The 21484-nt window shown below is 44.6% G+C and overlaps 4 protein-coding genes across 4 annotated transcripts; all 4 read left to right on the plus strand.

The window, feature by feature from the left end:
* The first annotated feature begins 1887 nt into the window (after positions 1-1887).
* LOC135641434 (carotenoid cleavage dioxygenase 8 homolog B, chloroplastic-like) lies at positions 1888-4407 on the plus strand. Its single transcript, XM_065156793.1, has 6 exons — positions 1888-2181; positions 2682-3425; positions 3512-3705; positions 3783-3972; positions 4066-4168; positions 4262-4407. The coding sequence occupies exons 1-6, from the start codon at positions 1888-1890 to the stop codon at positions 4405-4407; spliced, it is 1671 nt and encodes a 556-aa protein (XP_065012865.1).
* Positions 4408-5220: 813 nt separating this feature from the next.
* LOC135641737 (protein unc-13 homolog) lies at positions 5221-10213 on the plus strand. Its single transcript, XM_065157408.1, has 5 exons — positions 5221-5774; positions 6622-7488; positions 7848-8300; positions 8749-8938; positions 9016-10213. The coding sequence occupies exons 1-5, from the start codon at positions 5307-5309 to the stop codon at positions 9936-9938; spliced, it is 2901 nt and encodes a 966-aa protein (XP_065013480.1). The 5' UTR covers positions 5221-5306; the 3' UTR covers positions 9939-10213.
* A 1107-nt stretch (positions 10214-11320) lies between these two features.
* Positions 11321-12740, plus strand: LOC135641738 (GATA transcription factor 12-like). Its single transcript, XM_065157409.1, has 2 exons — positions 11321-11761; positions 11990-12740. The coding sequence occupies exons 1-2, from the start codon at positions 11453-11455 to the stop codon at positions 12671-12673; spliced, it is 993 nt and encodes a 330-aa protein (XP_065013481.1). The 5' UTR covers positions 11321-11452; the 3' UTR covers positions 12674-12740.
* An 845-nt stretch (positions 12741-13585) lies between these two features.
* LOC135641686 (casein kinase 1-like protein HD16) lies at positions 13586-21187 on the plus strand. The gene is made up of 16 exons (XM_065157302.1): positions 13586-14180; positions 17439-17573; positions 17654-17727; positions 17808-17877; positions 17959-18014; positions 18094-18165; positions 18357-18451; positions 18569-18635; positions 18775-18904; positions 18982-19200; positions 19283-19425; positions 19503-19677; positions 19886-19976; positions 20055-20212; positions 20373-20561; positions 20655-21187. Exons 1-16 carry the CDS (start codon positions 13857-13859, stop codon positions 20712-20714), a joined length of 2058 nt encoding a protein of 685 aa, XP_065013374.1. The 5' UTR covers positions 13586-13856; the 3' UTR covers positions 20715-21187.
* The last annotated feature ends 297 nt before the right edge of the window (positions 21188-21484 follow it).

Genomic DNA, 21484 nt, shown 5'->3' on the forward strand with positions numbered 1-21484 from the left:
TAAGGTTATGATTTTGTTTCCAGTAGAGAGAGAAAAAGAACTCCTTGAGAATCTTCTCGTCATCATGGTGGGGTTCATTAAATGATTCCGGGGTTGAACGCTGGGATCTAACACGTCACACATCAACAAGGTGCAATCTAGGCACGAGCCCACGACAGGGACGGCCGACAAGGATCGATGGGTCCATTGGCGCGGTCGGGGTGGAAATGGCCAGGAGCCGGCCCTACACGTGGACGCCGGCCGGTCTCTGACGCCTCGGCCGCACCACTTGACCACCCCTTCCTTCTTCGGCGAATCCATGGCGTGCCTCTTTGGGAAGGTGCTCCTCTGTGGGGAGCGCGGCGGCCGTGTCTGCCATCTCACCGCAACTCTCGTGTTCGGCCACTTCGTCTTGCCTAAGGGCAGTGTGTGCGTGCGTGATATTTTATTTGGGTAGTGGAGAGTTGGACAGGCCTTGCCTTGTTGAGTGAGAACACAGATCGACACAAAGAGACCGAGTGTGGTGACTGTTGTGATACACTTCCATCGTTGCTTGCACCCATTTCATCTTCTTCCGTCTCCGATCGAGTCCAGCAAACCATGTCAAAGCTGGCAACAAGTAGATCTTTCCTGACCGAGAGACATGCCCTGCACTGGGAACTGCTGCTTTTTGGCTGCCAGGAAGAACAAGTCAGCCACAGGACACTCCTGCATGCTTTCTAAGGGTGTTGTCGATTACGTTAACTATCATTTTATTTTCTTCTTCTTTCTTCTGCATGATGTGGTAAATGAAACGAAGAACAACAACAACGACGACGACGACGACGAGAAGATGAGCAAACTGAGCATTTGGAGTGGTGTCATGTTGCTTTTGCAAGCCTATGGAATAATTTATGTGGACCGATGATGGGTGTTGGGATCGTCCACTCCAGATCGAAGTCATTTCGGGAAGGTGGCAGCAGCAACTAATGGGCTGTTTCTGGTGCTGTGAATTAAACTAATGGGGATGGTGTGCAGCAGCATCATTGCAGGGGGTCGAAAAAGCAGCAGCAAAGAAGCCTTCTTCTTCCCTCCCCCACCTTCCCCACTTTGGGCGGTAAGGAACCCATGCCTGATTCCTTCCATTATTCGCCGTCAATTTGATGCATGAAAAAGTGGGAATTATTTCCAGTGCTGTGCTCTTTCGTGTAGCTTAATGATCGGTTATGCGCGCCCAAGGTCAAATAGGCTACTTGACTTAGGCGTTAGGATCTACGATGCAACTTGCTTAGCCATTGTTTGGTCAATGGGATCTCACGTAACCCTACCTGCTTTACCTTTCCACAACATATCGAATTACCTAAGTAGTCTCATTCGGCCAATTTGATGACAATGAACGCGATAACTGCTTTAGCTCTGACATGCTACACTACTACTTAGATCTCTTTCTTTCTTCCAACCCACGAGTTTTCCTACAAACTTTTATCGTGGCACTCTTGTTCACTCGTCAGCCAGCAGCATAGCCTCAGAAAGATCAAAGAATAAACACTATGCAGATGCTAAAACAGTGCTGTCCCTGCCATAAATTACTCCATAATCTCTTGAGACAGGCAGACAAGCACATGAGAAATACTGGTTTTCTCGTCTTTCTGTTCTTCTCTAATGTTCCTGTTGCTTAGGGGCAAGCAATTATGAAAGCCAGACGTGCGCCTAGGAGACTTCATTGGTCCAAACCCCAAAAGATCCACTCCGGAAGAAACCACAGGTGGAATCAACCTTTAGCTAATGTGACTTCACCAAAGAAGATTCCTTCCATGACGCCAAGAGATCTATATATAGCCGACTTCCCCAGCACCATGCTCGGCAGCAAATCACATCCTTGTACTCACTTCCCTCGTACATCACCTTCGTGCGGCACCCCAACTCCCCATGGCTTCCACCTTATTCTTCCTCCCTTCACCTAAAACCACTGCTTCCCCCTCCAACAGACTCTCCGTTCCTGGGTTTCGTCCTCCGAGACTTCACTCGCTTAGATGGCGAGCGGCAGTTTCCGTCAGGGCCAGCATCGCCACCAAACCACGGCCCACGGTCGTCCCCTTTGACCCCGCCGTCGAGACCAAACAGGACGTCGGCAGCGGCCGGAAGCTGGCGGCGTGGACCAGCATCCGACAGGAGCGGTGGGAAGGGGAGCTGGTCGTGGAGGGAGAGATCCCACTGTGGCTGGTACGTCAAATTGCATGCACGATTCCCTTTCGATAGTCTCGTTCTCTCAAGGAACCTGCAATCTCAACAATAACCATGCTTAATTTCTCCAACGTATGCAACCAAGTATGATCTGATGAAACAGTAGATTGTATTTAGCTTGGGCAAATATAATTTCCACCATCAAGTTAAAATGAATCCACGGTCAGATATTGCATACATGTGTTGGTCACCACACAGCTTGGACGCATCGCTGTCGCGACGTTTCCGTATTGTGTACACCATTTCAACGACATGCAGCAGCAGCCCCACGTCGAAGGCAGTTGCTTTCACGAGCTGCGAGGTGGATCATCGCCACGTCATTCCCATCTTGATCTCTTTGGGTGCCACATCATCTGTCAGAAGGCTAAGTCGTGACTAAAGTCGGCAAATGTGGCATGCACATTCCACATCGTCTGTCCGCCAATACAGCTAATATTGTAATCAAGGCTCGGTATTAATCTCTGTAGTACGATCTGCAGAAGGGCACGTACCTGAGGAACGGCCCGGGCATATGGAACATCGACGACTACAACTTCCGCCACCTCTTCGACGGCTACGCCACCCTCGTCCGCGTCTGTTTTGAGCACGGCGGCGTCACGGCCTCGCACCGACAGATCGAGTCCGAGGCGTACAAAGCCGCCATGACGAACCGGCGGCTCTGCTACCGCGAGTTCTCCGAGGCCCCCAAACCTACCAGCTTCCTCGCCTACGTGGGCGAACTCGCAAGCCTCTTCTCCGGTGCGTCCCTCACCGACAACTCCAACACCGGCGTGGTCAGGCTCGGGGACGGCCGCGTGGTGTGCCTCACCGAGACCGTCAAGGGCTCCGTGCAGATCGACCCTGACACGCTCGACACCGTAGGGAGGTTCGTGTACGAAGACAACTTGGGCGGGCTAATACATTCAGCGCATCCGATAGTGACCGAGTCGGAGTTCCTGACGCTGTTGCCGGACTTGGTGAGGCCGGGTTACCTGGTGGTGAGGATGGAGCCCGGCAGCAACGAGCGGAAGGTGGTGGGGAGGGTGAATTGCCGGGGCGGGCCGGCTCCCGGGTGGGTGCACTCCTTCGCTGTCACGGACCGCTACGTGGTGGTGCCGGAGATGCCGCTGAGGTACTGCGTGCACAACCTGCTGAGGGCTGAGCCCACGCCGCTGTACAAGTTCGAGTGGCACCCCGAGTCCGGCAGTTACATGCACGTCATGTCCAAGGCCACCGGAAAGATCGTAATCTCCTCTTCTCCTACCACGATCCATTTCTTAAATGCTTCCCATCAATATCTCGTCCTCTTAGTTAAAAGATGCCGTGTCAGGTGGCCAGCGTTGAAGTCCCTCCGTTTCTGACCTTCCATTTCATCAATGCATACGAGGAGGTAGACGAAAACGGAAGAGTCACCGGAATCATAGCCGATTGCTGTGAGCACAACGCCGACACCAGCATCCTGGACATACTTCGCCTCCAAAATCTGAGATCGTTTACTGGTCTGGACGTACTACCTGATGCTAGGTATACTAAGTTACATACATTCTACTCCGAGAAACATTGAAAAGGAAGAAATCGTTCACGTTGTTTGGTTCGATCAGGGTGGGAAGGTTTAGGATCCCCTTGGATGGGAGCACGAGAGGAGAGTTGCTTGCAGCACTGGACCCAGAGGAGCACGGGAGGGGAATGGACATGTGCAGCATCAACCCAGCCTATCTGGGGAAGAAGTACAGATACGCCTACGCCTGTGGAGCCAGACGCCCCTGCAACTTCCCCAACACCCTCGCCAAGGTTTAGATCCCTTTCCTGTTCAACGTAGCAAGAAGGAAGCTATGCTATGTTTGTTGTGGCTGACTGCAGTTGCTTTCCTGAATCCAATTGCAGATCGACTTGGTGGAGAAGAAGGCAAAGAACTGGCACGAGGACGGTGCGGTGCCTTCCGAGCCATTCTTCGTGGCACGGCCAGGGGCCACCGAAGAGGATGATGGTAAGCTAATCATGAGCTCCTTAGTCCAACTATTCTGACTGCTGCTCTCGGTCGTTGACAATCCAACATCAACCTCCATCACTGTCCTTTCAGGTGTCGTGATCTCCATAGTGAGTGACAAAAATGGAGAAGGGTACGCACTGATGTTGGACGGAGCCACCTTCGAGGAGATCGCACGAGCCAAGTTCCCCTACGGACTCCCCTATGGCTTGCACGGATGCTGGGTTCCGAAGATGTAATCCGCGTGTGGACCCTCCCTCGCATTTCTTCCATACGCGTAGGTCTCTACAGATATAATTAAGTCAAGCAAGCGTGTGAATTATCGTTCAAGTAGCTCTTTTTCACTTATACTGCAAGAAATGCTGCCATATGTGTATATAATTCTGTCTTATGTATGCACTACATTATCTAATACAATCAAAGCAAACTTATCTAAACCGGAATGGGATTCCTTCGAATGAATTGCCGGTAGTGACCACCAGAACATCTACGGCTGTCGTCAAAGACTGTCACGGACCTAATGATGCCACTTTCCCATGTCTCGTACGGCACATGCCACGGAAACACGCACGAGAATGCTCGCTCGACAGCAATAGCGATAGCTTCATCATGATGCTTTATGATTCGAGCGCATGATGCAGATGCTGGTCTTGATGGCAGCGGAAATGGGTTGGCCGCAACCACCGTCGATCACCGACGCCGCCTAATCGGCATTTACGAAAATGCCCGCAGACACTGATCAACCCGTACCCGTAACGCACCCGCCGCCGCTTACGGTTTATCATTGTGGGTCCCGCCGACTGCCACAATCACAACATACGAGTGGGATATATGGGTCCGTTAAATGTTTACAGTCTCCTGTGCGCTCAGCAGTCGACTGTACCGTCGGTAAATCGTCCAAAAACATAATTACTCTGTCCGTTGCAGTGAAATTAATTAAGTAAATAGAAACGAAAAGTAAGATTATATGAATCTCTCACTAAAAACAACTTATAACAAATCAAAATATAAGCGAAAAACTAAGATTATAAGCCTCAATCAATCTCTCGGGGCGTGTGAGAAGCGGATAAAGGAGAAGAAACAGAAGCGAAACTAACAGAAGAAGAGAGGGCGTGGAAGAATCCGGTTCGCCGCGGTAATGGCTCGGGTTTTAGGAGGAGGAAGTCTCGGCGACTCCAAGAGGGAGAGCAACGGCAGCTCCTCCCTCCGCATTTTCTCCTCCACTGCCGCCGCCGACCTGCCCTCGCCTTTCGGTCAGTTGGGCGTCGCCCTTTCCGATCGTGAGCTCCGGGAGACCGCCTACGAGATCTTCGTCGCTGCATGCCGCACCACCGGCGCCAAGTCCCTCGCCTACGCCCCCCAGGCCGAGCGCTCGCCCTCGCTCTCCCCGTCGTCGGCCTCGCCGCTGCAGAGGTCGCTGACTTCCGCCGCCGCGAGCAAGATGAAGAAGACCCTGGGGATCAGGCCGTCGTCCAAGAAGGGAAGCCCGTCCAAGTCCGCGAAGAAGCCTGCCACCGTAGGAGAACTGATGAGGGTCCAGATGAGGGTCTCCGAGCAGACGGATTCCCGGATCCGGAAGGGTTTGGTCCGGATTGCTGCAGGGCAGGTGACCACCATATGTTCTCGTCGTTCTTCCATGAAATTGTTATACCATCTGATAATGTAGTAGGAACTTATCGGACTTCTTTACTAGATTCATGAAAAGTTTGTGTCGGAGATCTTAACCCGAGATCCATATGCAGTATATTGAAGTTTGGTCATGCATTTTTTCTGAAGGTTTCTTATATATTGCTAATGATTGCATTTCTTTATATTCTTGCTGATCCAGTTAATCTAGACCTTACTTGTTTGGTTCAAAATGTTTGTGACGATTCTTATACACGAAATTGGCATATTCTCTTATAGACACTGTGTCATGGTGAAGAGGTTCTTTCTGTAAGTAGGTTTCTACCACATACTAATATTTTTTGATGCTACCCCCACAAAGTGGTTTGTGCTTTTTCACTGCAAAGATGAATTCTGTTTCCAGGGTGCTGTGTACCAAGGAATAAGTAAAGGCTAATATTTCTGGCAGGATATGATACGTTTTCTATCATTCAACGGATTCCCGCAGCCCATAGTGCTTCAAGCTACTGCTTTCTGGCCATCAAACAGAAAAAAAAGATGCCATCATATAATTCTAGTGATGTAACAGCCATGCATGTTTCTTCCATTACATTGGTCATAGCTTATTTTTGTTGATATGGTAGGAGATACACAATGGTAAAGTTAAGGATCCATGATTGTCGTCTTGTTAATTCTTGTCTCCGTTTGGCTTCATTAACATGTACTTAAATGCTTTAATTGCTTCTCATTGACCTTTTATATGGAGCATGAAAGATATTATTTCAAATCGTTGGATTTCAAGACAATTTGTTTGATTGGTATTTATTAATAACACTCTGCACTAACAGCTAGGGAGGCGTGTGGAATCGATGGTTCTGCCTTTAGAGTTACTGCAGCAATTCAAGACTTCAGATTTTCCTGATCAGCAAGAATATGAAGCCTGGAAGACTAGAAACTTAAATGTTCTTGAGGCTGGATTACTCGTGCACCCTCTTCTTCCATTAGAGAAATCAGATACTGCATCGCAACGACTTAGACAGATTATACGTGGAGCTTCAGGGAAGCCAATTGAAACAGGAAGAAATTCAGAGTCGATGCAAGTGCTTCGTAGTGCCGTGATGTCCATTGCTTGTAGATCTCCTGACGGATCTTCAGATTTTTGCCACTGGGCTGATGGCTTTCCACTAAATCTCCACCTGTACCAAATGTTATTGGAAGCTTGTTTTGATGACAGTGAGGATGGATCAATAATTGATGAAATTGATGAGGTTCTAGAGTTGATAAAGAAGACTTGGGTTATCCTTGGCATAAACCAGATACTTCACAATCTTTGCTTTGCTTGGGTTTTGTTTCACTGCTTTGTTACTACTGGTGAAGCAGACATTGATTTGCTGTTTGCAGCTGATAACCAGATCGCTGAAGTTGCAAAGGATGCCAAAGCAACAAAAGATCCAGATTATTCAAAGATATTGAGTTCAACTTTGAGCTCAATATTGGGGTGGACAGAGAAAAGACTTCTCGCTTACCATGACACCTTCAGTGCTAGTAATATTGAATTTTTTCAAGGTATCATATCCCTAGGAGTATCAGCTGCCAAGATACTAGTGGAAGACATTTCTAATGAATATCGTCGTAAGAGGAGAGAAGAATCTGATGTAGCTCGCAGCAGGGTTGATACATATATTCGGTCTTCACTCCGTACTGCTTTTGCTCAGGTAAGTCCTTCATAATTGTCAGTTTGAGTTCCTATTGACATACCTGGTCCTTTTCACTTTACCTTTTCCACAGGGCGTCATAATTTTTACTACTTGAACTACACTTTACATATATTAATTATTTGTGTTACTATATTGATTTTTTTTTGCTCTAATTCATTCCAACGGCAAAACTTGGCTGAATATTTCACAAATAGTTCACCAACATGTACAAGTGAAAAATTCATTTTGTTAAAACTTTGTAGGAATTATGGATTCCAATTTAGTTGTTCTAATGGAAAGGTCGTAGGATTTGATTATATCTTCTAATATTAGTTATCTACTTTGTTATTTCTGAGCCAATAACTGACTTGACACAGAGAATGGAACAAGCAGACAGCAGGAGATCATCAAAGAACCATAATACTCCTACTCCTGTTCTTTCCATCCTGGCAAAGGACATCGGTGAACTAGCAAGAAAAGAGAAAGAGTTGTTCAGTCCAATATTAAAGAAGTGGCATCCCCTTGCTGCAGGTGTTGCTGTTGCTACCCTTCATTCTTGTTATGGAAGTGAACTGAGGCAGTTCATATCAAGCGCCACAGAAGTAACACCAGATACAGTTGAAGTGCTTAAAGCTGCAGACAAATTAGAGAAAGCTCTCGTGCATATTGCTGTTGAAGATTCTGTTGATAGCGAGGATGGGGGTAAGTCACTAATTCGAGAAATGCCGCCTTATGAGGCTGATATTGCAATTGCCAATCTTGTAAAGGTCTGGATTAAGACAAGAGAAGAGAGACTAAAGGAGTGGGTTGATCGGAACTTGCAGCAAGAGGTTAGTTCTTGTACTGCATCTGCATGTAAATGTTCTTCATTTTACATACATAAAGGATCAGTGCGATATATGTAATCTGATATATGGTTTACTAAAATTTGCCATGGTGTTACTTTTTCTTTATTTGAGTAAATATTTAAGTCAGTAATTACTCATTTATCTGTTTGATCGTGTTTCTAGACCATCATAACCTTTTACTTGTGTGTTCAGTGACTATTCTTTTTGCGAAAAGAAAAGTTGTAAAAAACTTATTTAATTCACTAATAATAAGATGTAAAAACATTCATTTAATTCACTAATAATAAGGTGATGTGCTTTATGCCTTGTTATGGTGTCCACAAATCATTTTACTGACAGCACATTATTCCTATAAGCATGCTGCAGTTATTTTCAATGGGGCTTTTATCTTGTATTGACTGATCCATTCTGTTCTCTGGAATGTCTGCAGAATTGGAACCCAAGGGCAAACATGGAAAATTGTGCTCCTTCTGCAACTGAAGCTCTACAGATAATTAATGAGACTTTAGATGCATTCTTTCAGCTGCCTATACAGATGCATGCAATGTTGCTTCCTGACTTATCGATAGAACTTGATAAAAGTCTGCAACGTTACGCATTGAAGGTGAAGTCTGGATGTGGTAAGTATCAAGTTGGACTGCCAACTGGTTGCTTCATTAGGCGGATATTAATTTATTGCCTGCTACTTTCTGTTTAGGAACACGAGGTAGTTTTGTTCCTCCATTTCCAGCATTAACAAGATGTGATATTGGGTCAAAACTATGGAAGAAAAAAGAGAAGTTGCAGAATTTACCAAAAAGGGGATCTCAAGTTCGATCGACAAATGGAGATATTTCTTTTGGTCTTCCACAGCTATGCGTACGCATGAATTCACTTCACTATATATGGACAGAGTTGGAGAACCTGGAGAAGAAAATAAAAACTTGTTTGAGGAATTTGGAATCAGCTCAGGCAGATATAGCAAATGGGTTGCAGATCAGCTTTGAAATGACTGTAGCTGCTTGTCATGAAGGAATTTTGCAACTATGCGAGACAACAGCATACAAGGTGATCTTTCATGACATGAGTCATGTTCTATGGGATGCCTTATACGTTGGTGGCACTGCTTCTTCTAGAATCGATCCTTTTATAAAGGAAGCCGCCCATATTCTTGAGACGATATCAAATACTGTGCACAGCAGGGTGAGGAATCGTGTTGTAACTGCAATGATGAAAGCTTCTTTTGACGGGTTTTTGCTAGTTCTTCTTGCCGGTGGACCATCTCGTGCATTCTCTCGCCAAGATTCAGAGATAATAGAGGTGGATTTTAGGTCACTCAAGGACATGTACCTGGCAGACGGGGATGGGTTGCCCCAAGAACTGGTCGAAAAGGCTGCATCACAAGTAAAAAACGTGCTGCCGCTATTTCACACTGATACTGAGAACCTCATTGAGCGGTTTAAACGTTTGATCACAGAAACGTATGGTGCTGCATCCAAATCCAGGTACCCATTGCCTCCGACATCGGGGAATTGGAACCCCACCGAGGCCAATACAGTTTTACGGGTGTTGTGCCACCGACATGATGAGGCTGCCACTAGGTTTCTAAAGAAAACTTACAACCTCCCTAAGAAGCTGTAGCCTCCCAAAGTACTGCATCCGATGGATAAATTACTGGTTCTCTGGCAGGTATCCGTTTGTTCCTTCCAAAATTTCAGTTCTAGAGTTGCTAGCAGTCTCAAACTGATAATACCAACATGCCTTTTTAATCCAATTAGGCTTTGTCTCAGTATGATTCATGTAGCTAATTGATCGAATCTCTTTTAGTTTATTGGGATCTTTGGATGTATGTGTATACCACGTTTAGCTGTATTCTTTTGTTTGACAGTAGTTTATTCTGTTCTGCATTTGTTCTATCTCTTAGCTTGTTTTCTCGCCTAGGTAATGTATGCTCGGATATGTTAAAGAAAAGCTAGTGTGAATAAGCTCCTTTTGTTTATGCAGTTGACCTAATTCTCACTGTCGTTGTTTTGAAGAAAGGGTAAACCAGGCACCAAAATCTTCAATATCACAGTTTACCTTTTCCTAGAAGATTATGGCTTTTACCCTCTGAAATGAGATCTCTCGTTTGTTGCTGTATTCTGATCCCCTCTCCATTTATGACAGCTAATAATGATTATAAACTATGAGAAATCTCCCCGTTCATGCTATATAACTTAGTCGGAAGAGTTTCCTTATGTTACCCTTAGTTCCGTGCCCCATTCCTTATGTTTCTCTCAGCATAAGCTCCTCTGTGTGTCTTCCAATACCGGATTGAAGCCTAGTGGATGCACATAACAATGACCCGAATCTTTGACTTCATTGACCAATCGGAAGGTCGCAGTTATTCATTATTCCAGTGATATTACAGGATGCTCGTGGGTTCTAACATCATGATATTAAATCGAGAATGACGGATTTAGCCCTCAAAATCGACTTGACTTGCACAGGCTTACGATGGAGACAAGCTTGTCGGGGTTTTTCCGTCATTCGCGAAAGATGGCGGTGTCTGGTGTCCTGCTCGTAGATATTTTTTATGGACAGACCGGGTGTCATCCACATGGCTGCTGACACCCGGTCCGGTTCAATCACGTGTCCCAGGCCCACAACATGCCTGCTAGTCACGTGGCCCAGTAGCAAAAGCAATCAACAAAGGTGGATGGGTCAAATAAAATCAGAAAAAAAAGAAAAAGAAAAGAAAAGAAAAGAAAAGAAAAGCCCACCACCCCACGCAACGACTACCCCACTCCCTCCTTTCGCAGTCTTTTCTTTTAATCCAAGCAAAAAAAAAAAGAAAAAAGAAAATGATCACTCCATCACGACCATCCGATGCTTTCCATCTCAGCCGTCGATCTGAGGCATTCGTGCCGCATCCGTCGTTCCTCGACGTGGGTGGGCCCGTCCTTTAACTCTCTAATTCTTGCTTAACAGTTAAATTAAGGCCATCCAATTGGTGACAGTACGTAGCATCGTCCATACGTGAAGGATGAGGTCGATCTCTCTCTTCTTTTGCTCTTCGTTTATATACCCTAACTCGCTCAGCTTCCCTTTCTTCTCTCCAGTTTTCCCCCCTCGCGAACGAAGCATTCAGAAGCCCAGCTGATATCCTGCTCCGGATGACGCCGATGGAGGCACCGGAGTACCTGCAGGGCGGGCGCGGAACCCCGCATTGCGCGCCGGAGAAGGCTGCCGGCGGGGACCACTTCGTCGTGGAGGACCTGCTCGACTTCTCCAACGGGGGTGAGGAGGGCGACGACTGGGGGTTCGATGCCGCGGCCGCCAACTCCGCCGACGACTCTTCCACCGTCACCGCCGTCGAGTGCTGCAGCAACTCCTCTTCCTCCCGCCGCGAGCCGCATTTCGGCTGTGAGCCAGCGTTCCGGAGCTTCGACGACGCTTGCCTTTCCGGCGATTTATGCGGCCCGGTAACCCTGCCGCTCCGTTCTCCCCGTTGGTTCGAGAAGGGAGCCTTTGGCTCAGTGCGGAGACTTGTGACTCTTGTGCTTCTCCTCTTCGCTCAAAATCTCAATCGATATTTTTTGGATTCTGTGATTGCATTTTAACCGACTCGTTAATTGTTTCAATTAAATTGCAAGAGAAGGGTAAGCTTTTGAACTGCAATCTCTTGTTTCTACTGCTATTATTGGTTGCAGCACGAGGAGCTGGCGGAGCTCGAATGGCTCTCCAACTTCGTGGAAGAGTCCTTCTCCGGCGAAGACGTTCACAGACCTCAGCTCGTCTCCGGCACGAATCCTACCACCTCCTTGTCCTCCTACGCCGCCGCAGCTCCTGCCCAGCCTCCGCGCTTGCGCCCGGAGGCCCCTGTCCTCGCCAAGGCCAGGAGCAAGCGCTCCCGACCCGCTCCCTGCAGCTGGTCCTCCAGAGTGCTCGTGTTCTCGCCTTCGACGGCCACCGCCTCGTCGCCCGAGTTGGAGCTCATCAAGCCCCCGAGCGCCGTCCCGGGAAACAAGGCAAAGAAGCAGGCCTCGGCCGCCGTGGCTGGGTCGCCCCGGGAGGGGCAGAGGTGCCTCCACTGCCAGGCGGAGAAGACGCCGCAGTGGCGGGCGGGACCGATGGGGCCCAAGACGCTGTGCAACGCCTGCGGCGTCCGCTATAAATCGGGCCGCTTGGTGCCGGAGTACCGCCCAGCGGCCAGCCCCACGTTCGTGCCCTCCAAGCACTCCAACTCCCACCGGAAGGTGCTCGAACTACAACACCACAAGGAGCAGGAGCAGCCGCAGCAGCAGCTACTCCTGCACGACGGAGGTGCCGCCGCAGCCGGTGGCGACGGCTACTTGTACCGCCACGTGGGCCCCGACTTCCGACCGGTCACGTGACGATGTCAGAGAAATGAATTATTAGGGTTAATTTGATCAAGATAAGCTTTTGTAGAGTTTCTTTGGACGACTCACCTCTCCTTTTCCCATTTATGCCGCTCTTCCGACTGCCATTTCTCTCCAACTCTCCCCCAAACAAAAAACCAAAAAAATAAATTTTTAAACAGGAAAAATTCTTTAAAAAATGAAAATAATTAGAATTGTCGTTTCCTTGGGCGTGTTCATCGTTCACAATCATGCATCGGTCAAGGCCGAGGAGTTAATTCTCACTGCACCAAGGCCAAGACGTTCCCAGATGAGTCACATGCGAGGGGATGAGACGGGAGAAGCCCATAATTACGCATTGGAATGGGCGTTCTCGTGATCCCATGCACTCCACCATTCCCAGACTCTTAACGCCAACGCCTCTGGCGTAGCTAACTACATCAAGTACTGGTCCGGATGAGGTCTTGCACGACATGCTTTGCACGGACGTGCACGTGCATGGGCGATACATGGTCGGTTCACGGCCCATGATACGCACCTTGAGGTTGGTGCAGGCCCAGCCCAAGTCCATCCCCCGGTCCCGAGTTGACCGTTCAACATTAGTCCGACCGCCATTTATATTAATATGCGCCACGTGCGTAATCAAGTCACGCAGTTGGTTTCCACGCGCCAACAATGTGATCGCCCAAACGAGACGCTTCGCCAATCCATCCACGCGCTTACAAGGGAGACGACTCGAACCAACGCGTTCCTGCTGACACGTGTGCAATATACTTGGGTCCGTTTCAACGGGTCTCCCAACCGCAACGCTACGCGCGTTCGACCGTATCGGATACGTATTTTTGTACGTATGTATGCGCAGTGATACGACCACGCTTTGTGTCCGTCCTCGTCCGCAGCCACAGACCCGTAGCTTCTTCCTTTTTCTCTCTCCCCTTTCTCTCCAGTGTCCCGATTCCCAAGGCATTTGGCGGTTCTTCACCGGACTCTCTCTTTCCTCGTCGAAACCCTAACCCAAAAATATCCGGGCCAGGAATCGATCCCGTTGTTTCTCTCGAAATCGATCGTGCCAGTCGCCGATTAGCGTCATTCGATCGAAGCTCCGAGACCTTCCGGCGCACTGATCCCGCCCGCTTGGGTTCCTGGAATCGTGGAAATCGAGTTTTTTTTTTGAGGCATGGGGTTGTGCAGATGAAGGATGCCGGAGCTCCGTAGCGGAGTTCGCAGGGGCCGGGCGCAGGCGAACCCAGTAGTCCAGGCTGATCGGCCGAACACGAGGCGGCGGCGGGCGGCGAGGAACCAGCAGCCGGTGGATGAGAACCCTCCCGTGACGAGGTCTGCTGAGCGGAGAGAGGAGATCAGGCTTGCGGAGGGCGGCGGCGAGGTTGGTGGACTCGTCGGGGAGGAGAATCTGGAAGGAGTTGGCGAGAGGAGGATGGATGAATGTGACAGTGGTGCAAGGAGCGCCGATAAGCTTCCCGGTGGAGAGGAGGAGGGGAGCACCGCTCCCCTTCCGGAAAAGGTTAGATATTTTCTTTGTTTTCTTTAGTTTTCTACTGCCTTTCATGGCAAGTACTTTCTCTCTCTATCTACCTGTCTGCACTCTGTTTCTTTGTTTTTTGTTTTGATAACTGAAACAATTTTTAGTTTGTTATCGGTGATGGTAGAGTTATTTGACCTATTTTCCAAAGAAACAAGAACTTCTTCTGGATGCCTAAATTTAAACATCCGTTGCTATTGCTTGCTATGTTTTCGTATTATGTTATCACTATAGATATTGTTCGTCTTGGCATATCATGCAGTCTCTTATTTTACTTAGCACCTGCGATGAAAATGAAGTCTTCAAGCATGGCAAAATAAACAGAATACTAGGTTGAAATACTACTTGCAATTGAACAAGAAAATCGACACAGGAAGTGATGAAGAAAATAAGGAAGCTTCAGATAGAGAATCTTAATTTGAAATCTTGTTATATTACTAAATTCTATTCTTTTAGTCCAAACCATTTGCTGACTAAAATTATCCTGTTTTGTAGCTCATGGTGCAAGTGTTTCTTTATGGTTCTGTTGTCATCATTTTCTTGGCAATGTTGCAACCTACTCTGGGTACAACAGCATGATGCACTCAGGTGTACTTAAATCACAATTTGCCGCAAGGAGTAGTTGCCAAATTCTAGATTGGCCAAATTTCCATATGATTGTCCAAAATCATCCTGTCAAGTGTTTCTATATGGTTGTGTTGCTATCATTTTCCTGAAAATAGTGCAATCTAGTCTGTTTACAATAGCACGATGCAGTTAGGTGTTCTTTAATTACAAATTGCCTCAAGGGGTAGTTGCCAAATTCTAGATTGGTCTTCGTAATTTCATGAAAAAGTTTGTTCTTGTCAGTGATTCGGTTTGTCTTCTGTCACTGAACTGACCATTGTGTGATAAGCAGATTGTTCTTTTAACTATTCACATTTGGTCAGATATCCATTACACCTGATCTTAAAAGGAAACATGGAAATATAGATAGGACATCCCCAATACCTTATGAGCCCTAGGTACTCTAAGGTCAAGCAGAAAGCATAGAACCAAAGGCAAAATTTTGTTAAAAATCTTCTCATCTTTCTTTATCCAAAGGATGATTCTAGATCTTTTCTTTATACACCAGGCATATCTTTAAGTATATGTTGATGTTTGGAACCTTCAAAATATTTTGCATGTTTTATGAAATTTGGATTTTGCGCTTTTAGATTATCTCCTCTAATATATTTGTTGACCATGAAGCATGACTACGAGAGAAAAACATGCCAATATGACAAGTAGGCACCACAATGAAGATGCAAAAGAGTGTATATTACCACAATGTTATCTTGAAACAATGAACTTTACATATGCAATTATAAAGTAATTTTATTTGTTACTGTTAATTTTTAGATTTTAAGTGTACCACAATTTTATAAGTAACAATAAATTGTTGAGATATGGGAATTGGTGGTTTCCAATCAAAGGGTGCAATTGGAGAGGGTCTAGGTTGCGCTAAACTTTTATCTTAAGGGAATTAAAGGTTTCTAATTAGTAGCTCTGTTAGGGAGCATACTCACCAATTCAGAATCCTATTGAGCATGCCACACATGTTTCCCTCTCTCTTTCTCGCTCTGGTCCTCAAACTTGTGCCAATTAGTGCTTCTGCAAAGCATCATCCAGCTTCCTGAAGCTATAGTTCTTTCCTCACGGTTGTCATTCTCCTCTTCCAACTGCTTCTCTGACTCCAGATGCTGGTAGTTGACGGTGGCGGAGACTGCTGCTACTTGCCAATGCTCCACTTCTCTTTCCTTCTATATTGTTCAAACATGTGATGGTCATGTATCTGATTATACCTGTGTTGGACATATGTCCAGTGTGTATCCTAGTTAGATGTGTTGAACATTGACAGTCTTATCAAAATTCTGGTGCCAAGCTGTTGAATTTCATGACTCCCCTTAGTCATTTGCTTTAGTCCTGGCATCAAAGTCTTAATGACAATTGTGTAAGTATTAAACGAGATTTTGGCTCTAATACAGTCTTCAACAATCATTGGCATGGAAGTTATGGTTGCCACTCTCAGTAAATTGAAAATTAGTTTTTGTGCTTGGTGTTACATTATAGTCAGTTGTTTTTTTGTCGAAAATAAAGGATTCTATTGATTTAAGGCTGAGCTACAAAATGAGAAGCTGAAGGATCAGCGGATGAAAACAAAAATGAGTGGGCTGCAATCTGCCAAAATTTGCCAAGTTATGACTTACAAGATTGTCGGACCTGGGTATATGTTGAATATGGGTGACAGTAAGAGAGTCAAAAAGCAGGAATATATCCTGAAACAGATTTGTCAAACTCCAGGTAATAGGAGTGATTCCCTTAGCCATATTGACAACTTCCATTGAATTGGAGTTGATCTCAATAGAAGAAAGATGCAGTTCTTTGGTTGTAGTAAGGCCATTCAAGAGAGCAAGGGTTTCAGCCATAAGGGGACTTGAAACTTTGCAGCAACTATCCCCCATCCAAAGATGTTCATTTCCAGCAGATTTTAAGAGGAAACCAGTACCTGCAGATTCAAGTGGGGGCACAAATGAGCCATCAATCTGAAGACTATAGGAGCAACTTACCTGTGTCTCCTCAGAAACATCCCTCATGTCCTCCACAGTTCCCTCAGGACTTGGGGACAGATTAATGAAGTCATTAGCTGCGATTAAAGCTCTGATAGAGAGCATGGAAGGCCTGGTTGAATGGTTGTTGTGTTTGGCATCACTTTGGTTGATCCAAAGGAATCAGACGGAGGTGGCAATGCTGCTAAGCAGATTGGAGCCTTCTAAAGGCCAATCTCCCTGCTAGTCAGTACTTACTTCAGCATTTTATAACTTCATTTTCAGACAGGTCTTTAGTACAGTGTTGTGAAATAAAAAACTGGTGCTGTAATTTCATTCTTCAAACTAGCTTATACTCTTCGATCTTCATACTAAATTTGAAATCAGTTTCTGGAACATAATGGACAAGTTCTGCCTTGAAAACATCATTTTCTGAAACATGCTGATATGGTGTCTGGTTATATTTTTAGTATGCTCTTTTCTTTTGAAAAAATGTAGACTTTCATATGGTACAATTTCTGGCATCTAATTTTTTCATATGAAAACACAAGATTTGTTACATATTTTGAGGTTTTAGAATTTTTTAGATTTTAGTGATTAAAGTTGCTTTGCCGCCTACTTTTATGTGCAAGAGTTTGTATTTATAACTATTTATTGTATTTGACTGCGACAGGTCCAAGTTGGAAATTCACCGGTGTACAGAATTGAAAGAAAACTAGGGAAAGGAGGATTTGGGCAAGTATATGTAGGACGGCGGATTTCTGCTACTAATGCAAATGATAGAATTACTGGTTCTGGTGCTGTAGAGGTATGGCAACTTCATTTTCTTCAGTTGGATATAAAGTGAAGGTGGAACATTAAAATATGGTAGCATTTCTTGTATGTCAGGTAGCACTGAAGTTTGAGCACAGGAGCAGTAAAGGTTGCAATTATGGGCCACCTTATGAATGGCAAGTGTACAAGTAAGTTCTGTTTGTTTTTGCTTAAACTAGAGTTTGAACCATGTTTTAAATGTCTGACCAACATGGTGTTCATTTTATAGCACTCTTGGTGGTATCCATGGGGTTCCACGAGTCCACTATAAAGGACGCCAAGGGGATTATTATATCATGGTATCTTTACTTTTTCGAAAATTTTATAACAGTAGTGTCATCTGTGGTTTTAGGATAACTATATTATGAAACTTTATTCAGGTTATGGATATGCTGGGACCGAGTCTATGGGATGTATGGAATAACAATTCACATACGTAAGTCTTGAATTGAATATCAATTATTGTTAAGATGATCTCTTTTGATCACTGTCTCTTTCTTTCTCAAATTGTGCAGAATATCAGTTGAAATGGTTGCATGTATTGCTATTGAAGCGGTATCTATACTGGAGAAAATGCATTCTAAAGGGTAAAACTTCATCCCTAATGGCTGCACGCTTATGGATATCTTGTGCAACTAGTTCATCTTCCTACATATTTTTGTCTCTTTTTTTAATGTTGATCATGTGTTCATCATTGGTAGTATAGTCGTTAATAACATAGTGTATTTTCCATCAATATTGTTATTAATGGAATTCTAAATCATGTTTATTACAACAGATATGTACATGGGGATGTCAAGCCTGAGAATTTCTTACTTGGGCCACCTGGGACTTCTGACGAGAAGAAACTGTTTCTTGTCGATCTTGGCTTAGGTAATTAGACAGCATGGAATTGGCATTTAGCAGTATATTGTAGTTACAAATCATTCTTGTTCTATTTCTAACTATGCTTGTTATATATGGTTTTTTTTTTTAAATATTAACTAACAGCCACCAAGTGGAAGGATAGTGCAACTGGGCTGCACGTGGAATATGATCAGAGGCCAGATGTTTTCAGGTTCGTTTATGAACATTCTTATTGATCACTATGTATGGTCTGCTTGTCAAAGTTATAATAAAGAAAGAAGTTAGCTATTCTTTTTAGGCTTCATTCAATCTCGTATTGTCTGTTTATACATCACAACTACATATTACAGGGGGACAGTGCGCTATGCCAGCGTTCATGCTCACCTAGGAAGGACAGCTAGCAGAAGAGATGATTTGGAATCCCTTGCATATACATTAATCTTTCTTCTCCGGGGCCGTCTACCTTGGCAAGGATACCAGGTAAAGATTTAAGGTTATGTCATAGTCCATCTGAATTTGAATTTGCTGGTTTCATGCATTTTATACTACCTAAATAGGGAGAGAACAAGGGCTTCCTTGTCTGCAAGAAGAAAATGGCTACTTCTCCAGATACTCTTTGTTGCTTCTCTCCCCAACCATTCAAACAGTTCATTGAGTATGTAGTTAACTTGAAGTTTGATGAAGAACCTAACTATGCAAAGTGCATTTCCTTTTTCGATGGCATAGTAGGACCTAATCCAGATATCAGACCCATTAACACTGATGGGGCTCAGAAGGTATTGCTCTGTCTCCCTTTTTTTACTTTGTTTATTCAAAAAAAGTAAAAGTAATCTAATTTTTTAGTTGCATTCCCTGAAGCTTATATACCAGGTAGGTCAAAAGAGAGGCCGCCTGATGATGGAAGAAGATGGTGATGAGCAACCAAAGAAGAAGATCAGAATGGGAATGCCTGCAACACAGTGGATCAGTGTCTATAATGCCCGTCGGCCTATGAAGCAAAGGTTCTTGTTCAGGATGATTCACAATGATGGCTTAGATTGTTGTTAAAGGAAATGGTTCTTCTCCTTGTACATTGCAGGTATCACTACAATGTTGCTGATATAAGGCTTGCACAACATATTGAGAAGGGAAATGAAGATGGTTTATTCATCAGCTGTGTTGCATCTTGTTCAAATCTGTGGGCACTTATTATGGATGCAGGCACTAATTTCACATCTCAAGTATACGAACTGTCCCCAAATTTTCTTCACAAAGTGAGTACCTTTCAGCAACAACTTTTTGGACTTGCCAGATTAGTATTTGTGGTGATCAAGGTGGTTATGTAGTTGAAAGTTGAAACAACCACCACATTGTCCAAAAGTCATAGATGTGCCAATTATGTTGATATTAGCATTGGCCTGATGGTGTATGTTCAAATTGACAGTTAACAGACAATGTAACTATTTTTTTTATTCTTATTAGGAATGGATAATGGACCAATGGGATAAGAACTATTATATCACTGCATTAGCAGGGGCAAACAATGGTAGCTCTTTGGTTGTGATGTCCAAAGGTCAATCTTGAACTAATATTACTTTCATGATTTTGGGTGAGTTTCCACTGGTTTAAATTAATTTGTGTTTCATTCCAGGCACACAGTATGTACAACAGTCTTACAAAGTCAGTGAATCATTTCCTTTCAAGTGGATAAACAAAAAATGGCGCGAAGGTTTCTATGTCACTGCAATGGCAACCGCTGGAACTAGATGGGGAGTTGTCATGTCCCGTAACGCAGGTTTCTCAGATCAGGTCATTTTCATTCCTTTTCGGTTTTCTTCAAGGAAAGGCACAGTGGCATTTGGGGTGGCGAACTGCCTTATTGGGCTGAGCATTTTAGTTGTATACATCCTCCAACAGTGTGTCTGTGGATTGAATGTTCATCTGCTGAATTTGTAATGCTCCAATACAGGTTGTCGAACTTGACTTTTTGTACCCTAGTGAAGGCATTCATCGAAGGTGGGATGGTGGCTATCGCATAACTGCAACAGCTGCAACAATGGACCAAGCAGCATTTGTTCTTAGTGTTCCCAGAAGAAAGCCTACAGATGAGACACAAGAGACACTTAGAACATCTGCTTTTCCTAGTCAACATGTGAAGGTGTTAATAGCCTATGTACTCTGATTCTTGTTCTATACTTGCTAAACCTTCCTGCGTTAGTTTAGTAATTGACGTTAAATCTATTGGTTGCAGGAGAAATGGGCAAAAAATCTTTACATAGCATCTGTCTGTTACGGCCGCACCGTTTCATGATGTTCCTTTTAATATTTTGGGGCGAACAGAGGTGTAATCAACTCATGTCAACTCATGTAAACATTGTCATCTTGTATCTCAAAGGCTAGGAATATGCTAAAGACGCAGAAGGCATGTGCCACTGTGTTTCGGCTAGAGATTTCGATTCGATGTGCAGGCTTCATCAAGTTTGTCGTGTCGATCATGTCGTGCTGTACCATTTTCAAGTCCTTCGGATGCTTTGCATGATTTATCGAATCAGAGCTGAGTTGATGGTGGGCATCCTCATCCTTAAACATTGTTTCGAGTAGTCAATAGATGTTTATTGGTAGGTGCTTTTCAGGAGTCAAATGTCTGTAAGATGTAATGTGTACTTTAACTGATAGCATTGTTGCACCATTTTGTGCTATTATTAGTAGTCAAATTTTGGCTGGTTATTTTGTATGACTAGAAACATATATTTAAAATGTTACAAATATGATCTGTTTTGTTAACATGTCAACTATTATTATTATTATTATTATCATTCATTTACTTTTCTCACTAGAGTTTATAAAACTATTTTCTAAAGTAGTTTGTTGGTGGTGATTGATAGAATATATCTTATTAGTCCAATTTTTAGAGTGGATGTTGGGTTGATTAGTATATAAGAATAAATTAGTCTGCCACTAGTAAATCGAAAATAAGCCATTTGGATCTGTGGTTTCTCAAGTCCATTCTTTGCATGACCTTCTTATTCCTTGTATATTCCTTCTGCATCACATTTAATGTGGATGTTTTTTATCTTCATT

This window comes from Musa acuminata, chromosome BXJ3-6, assembly GCF_036884655.1.
Source record: "Musa acuminata AAA Group cultivar baxijiao chromosome BXJ3-6, Cavendish_Baxijiao_AAA, whole genome shotgun sequence".
Lineage (NCBI taxonomy): Eukaryota > Viridiplantae > Streptophyta > Magnoliopsida > Zingiberales > Musaceae > Musa > Musa acuminata.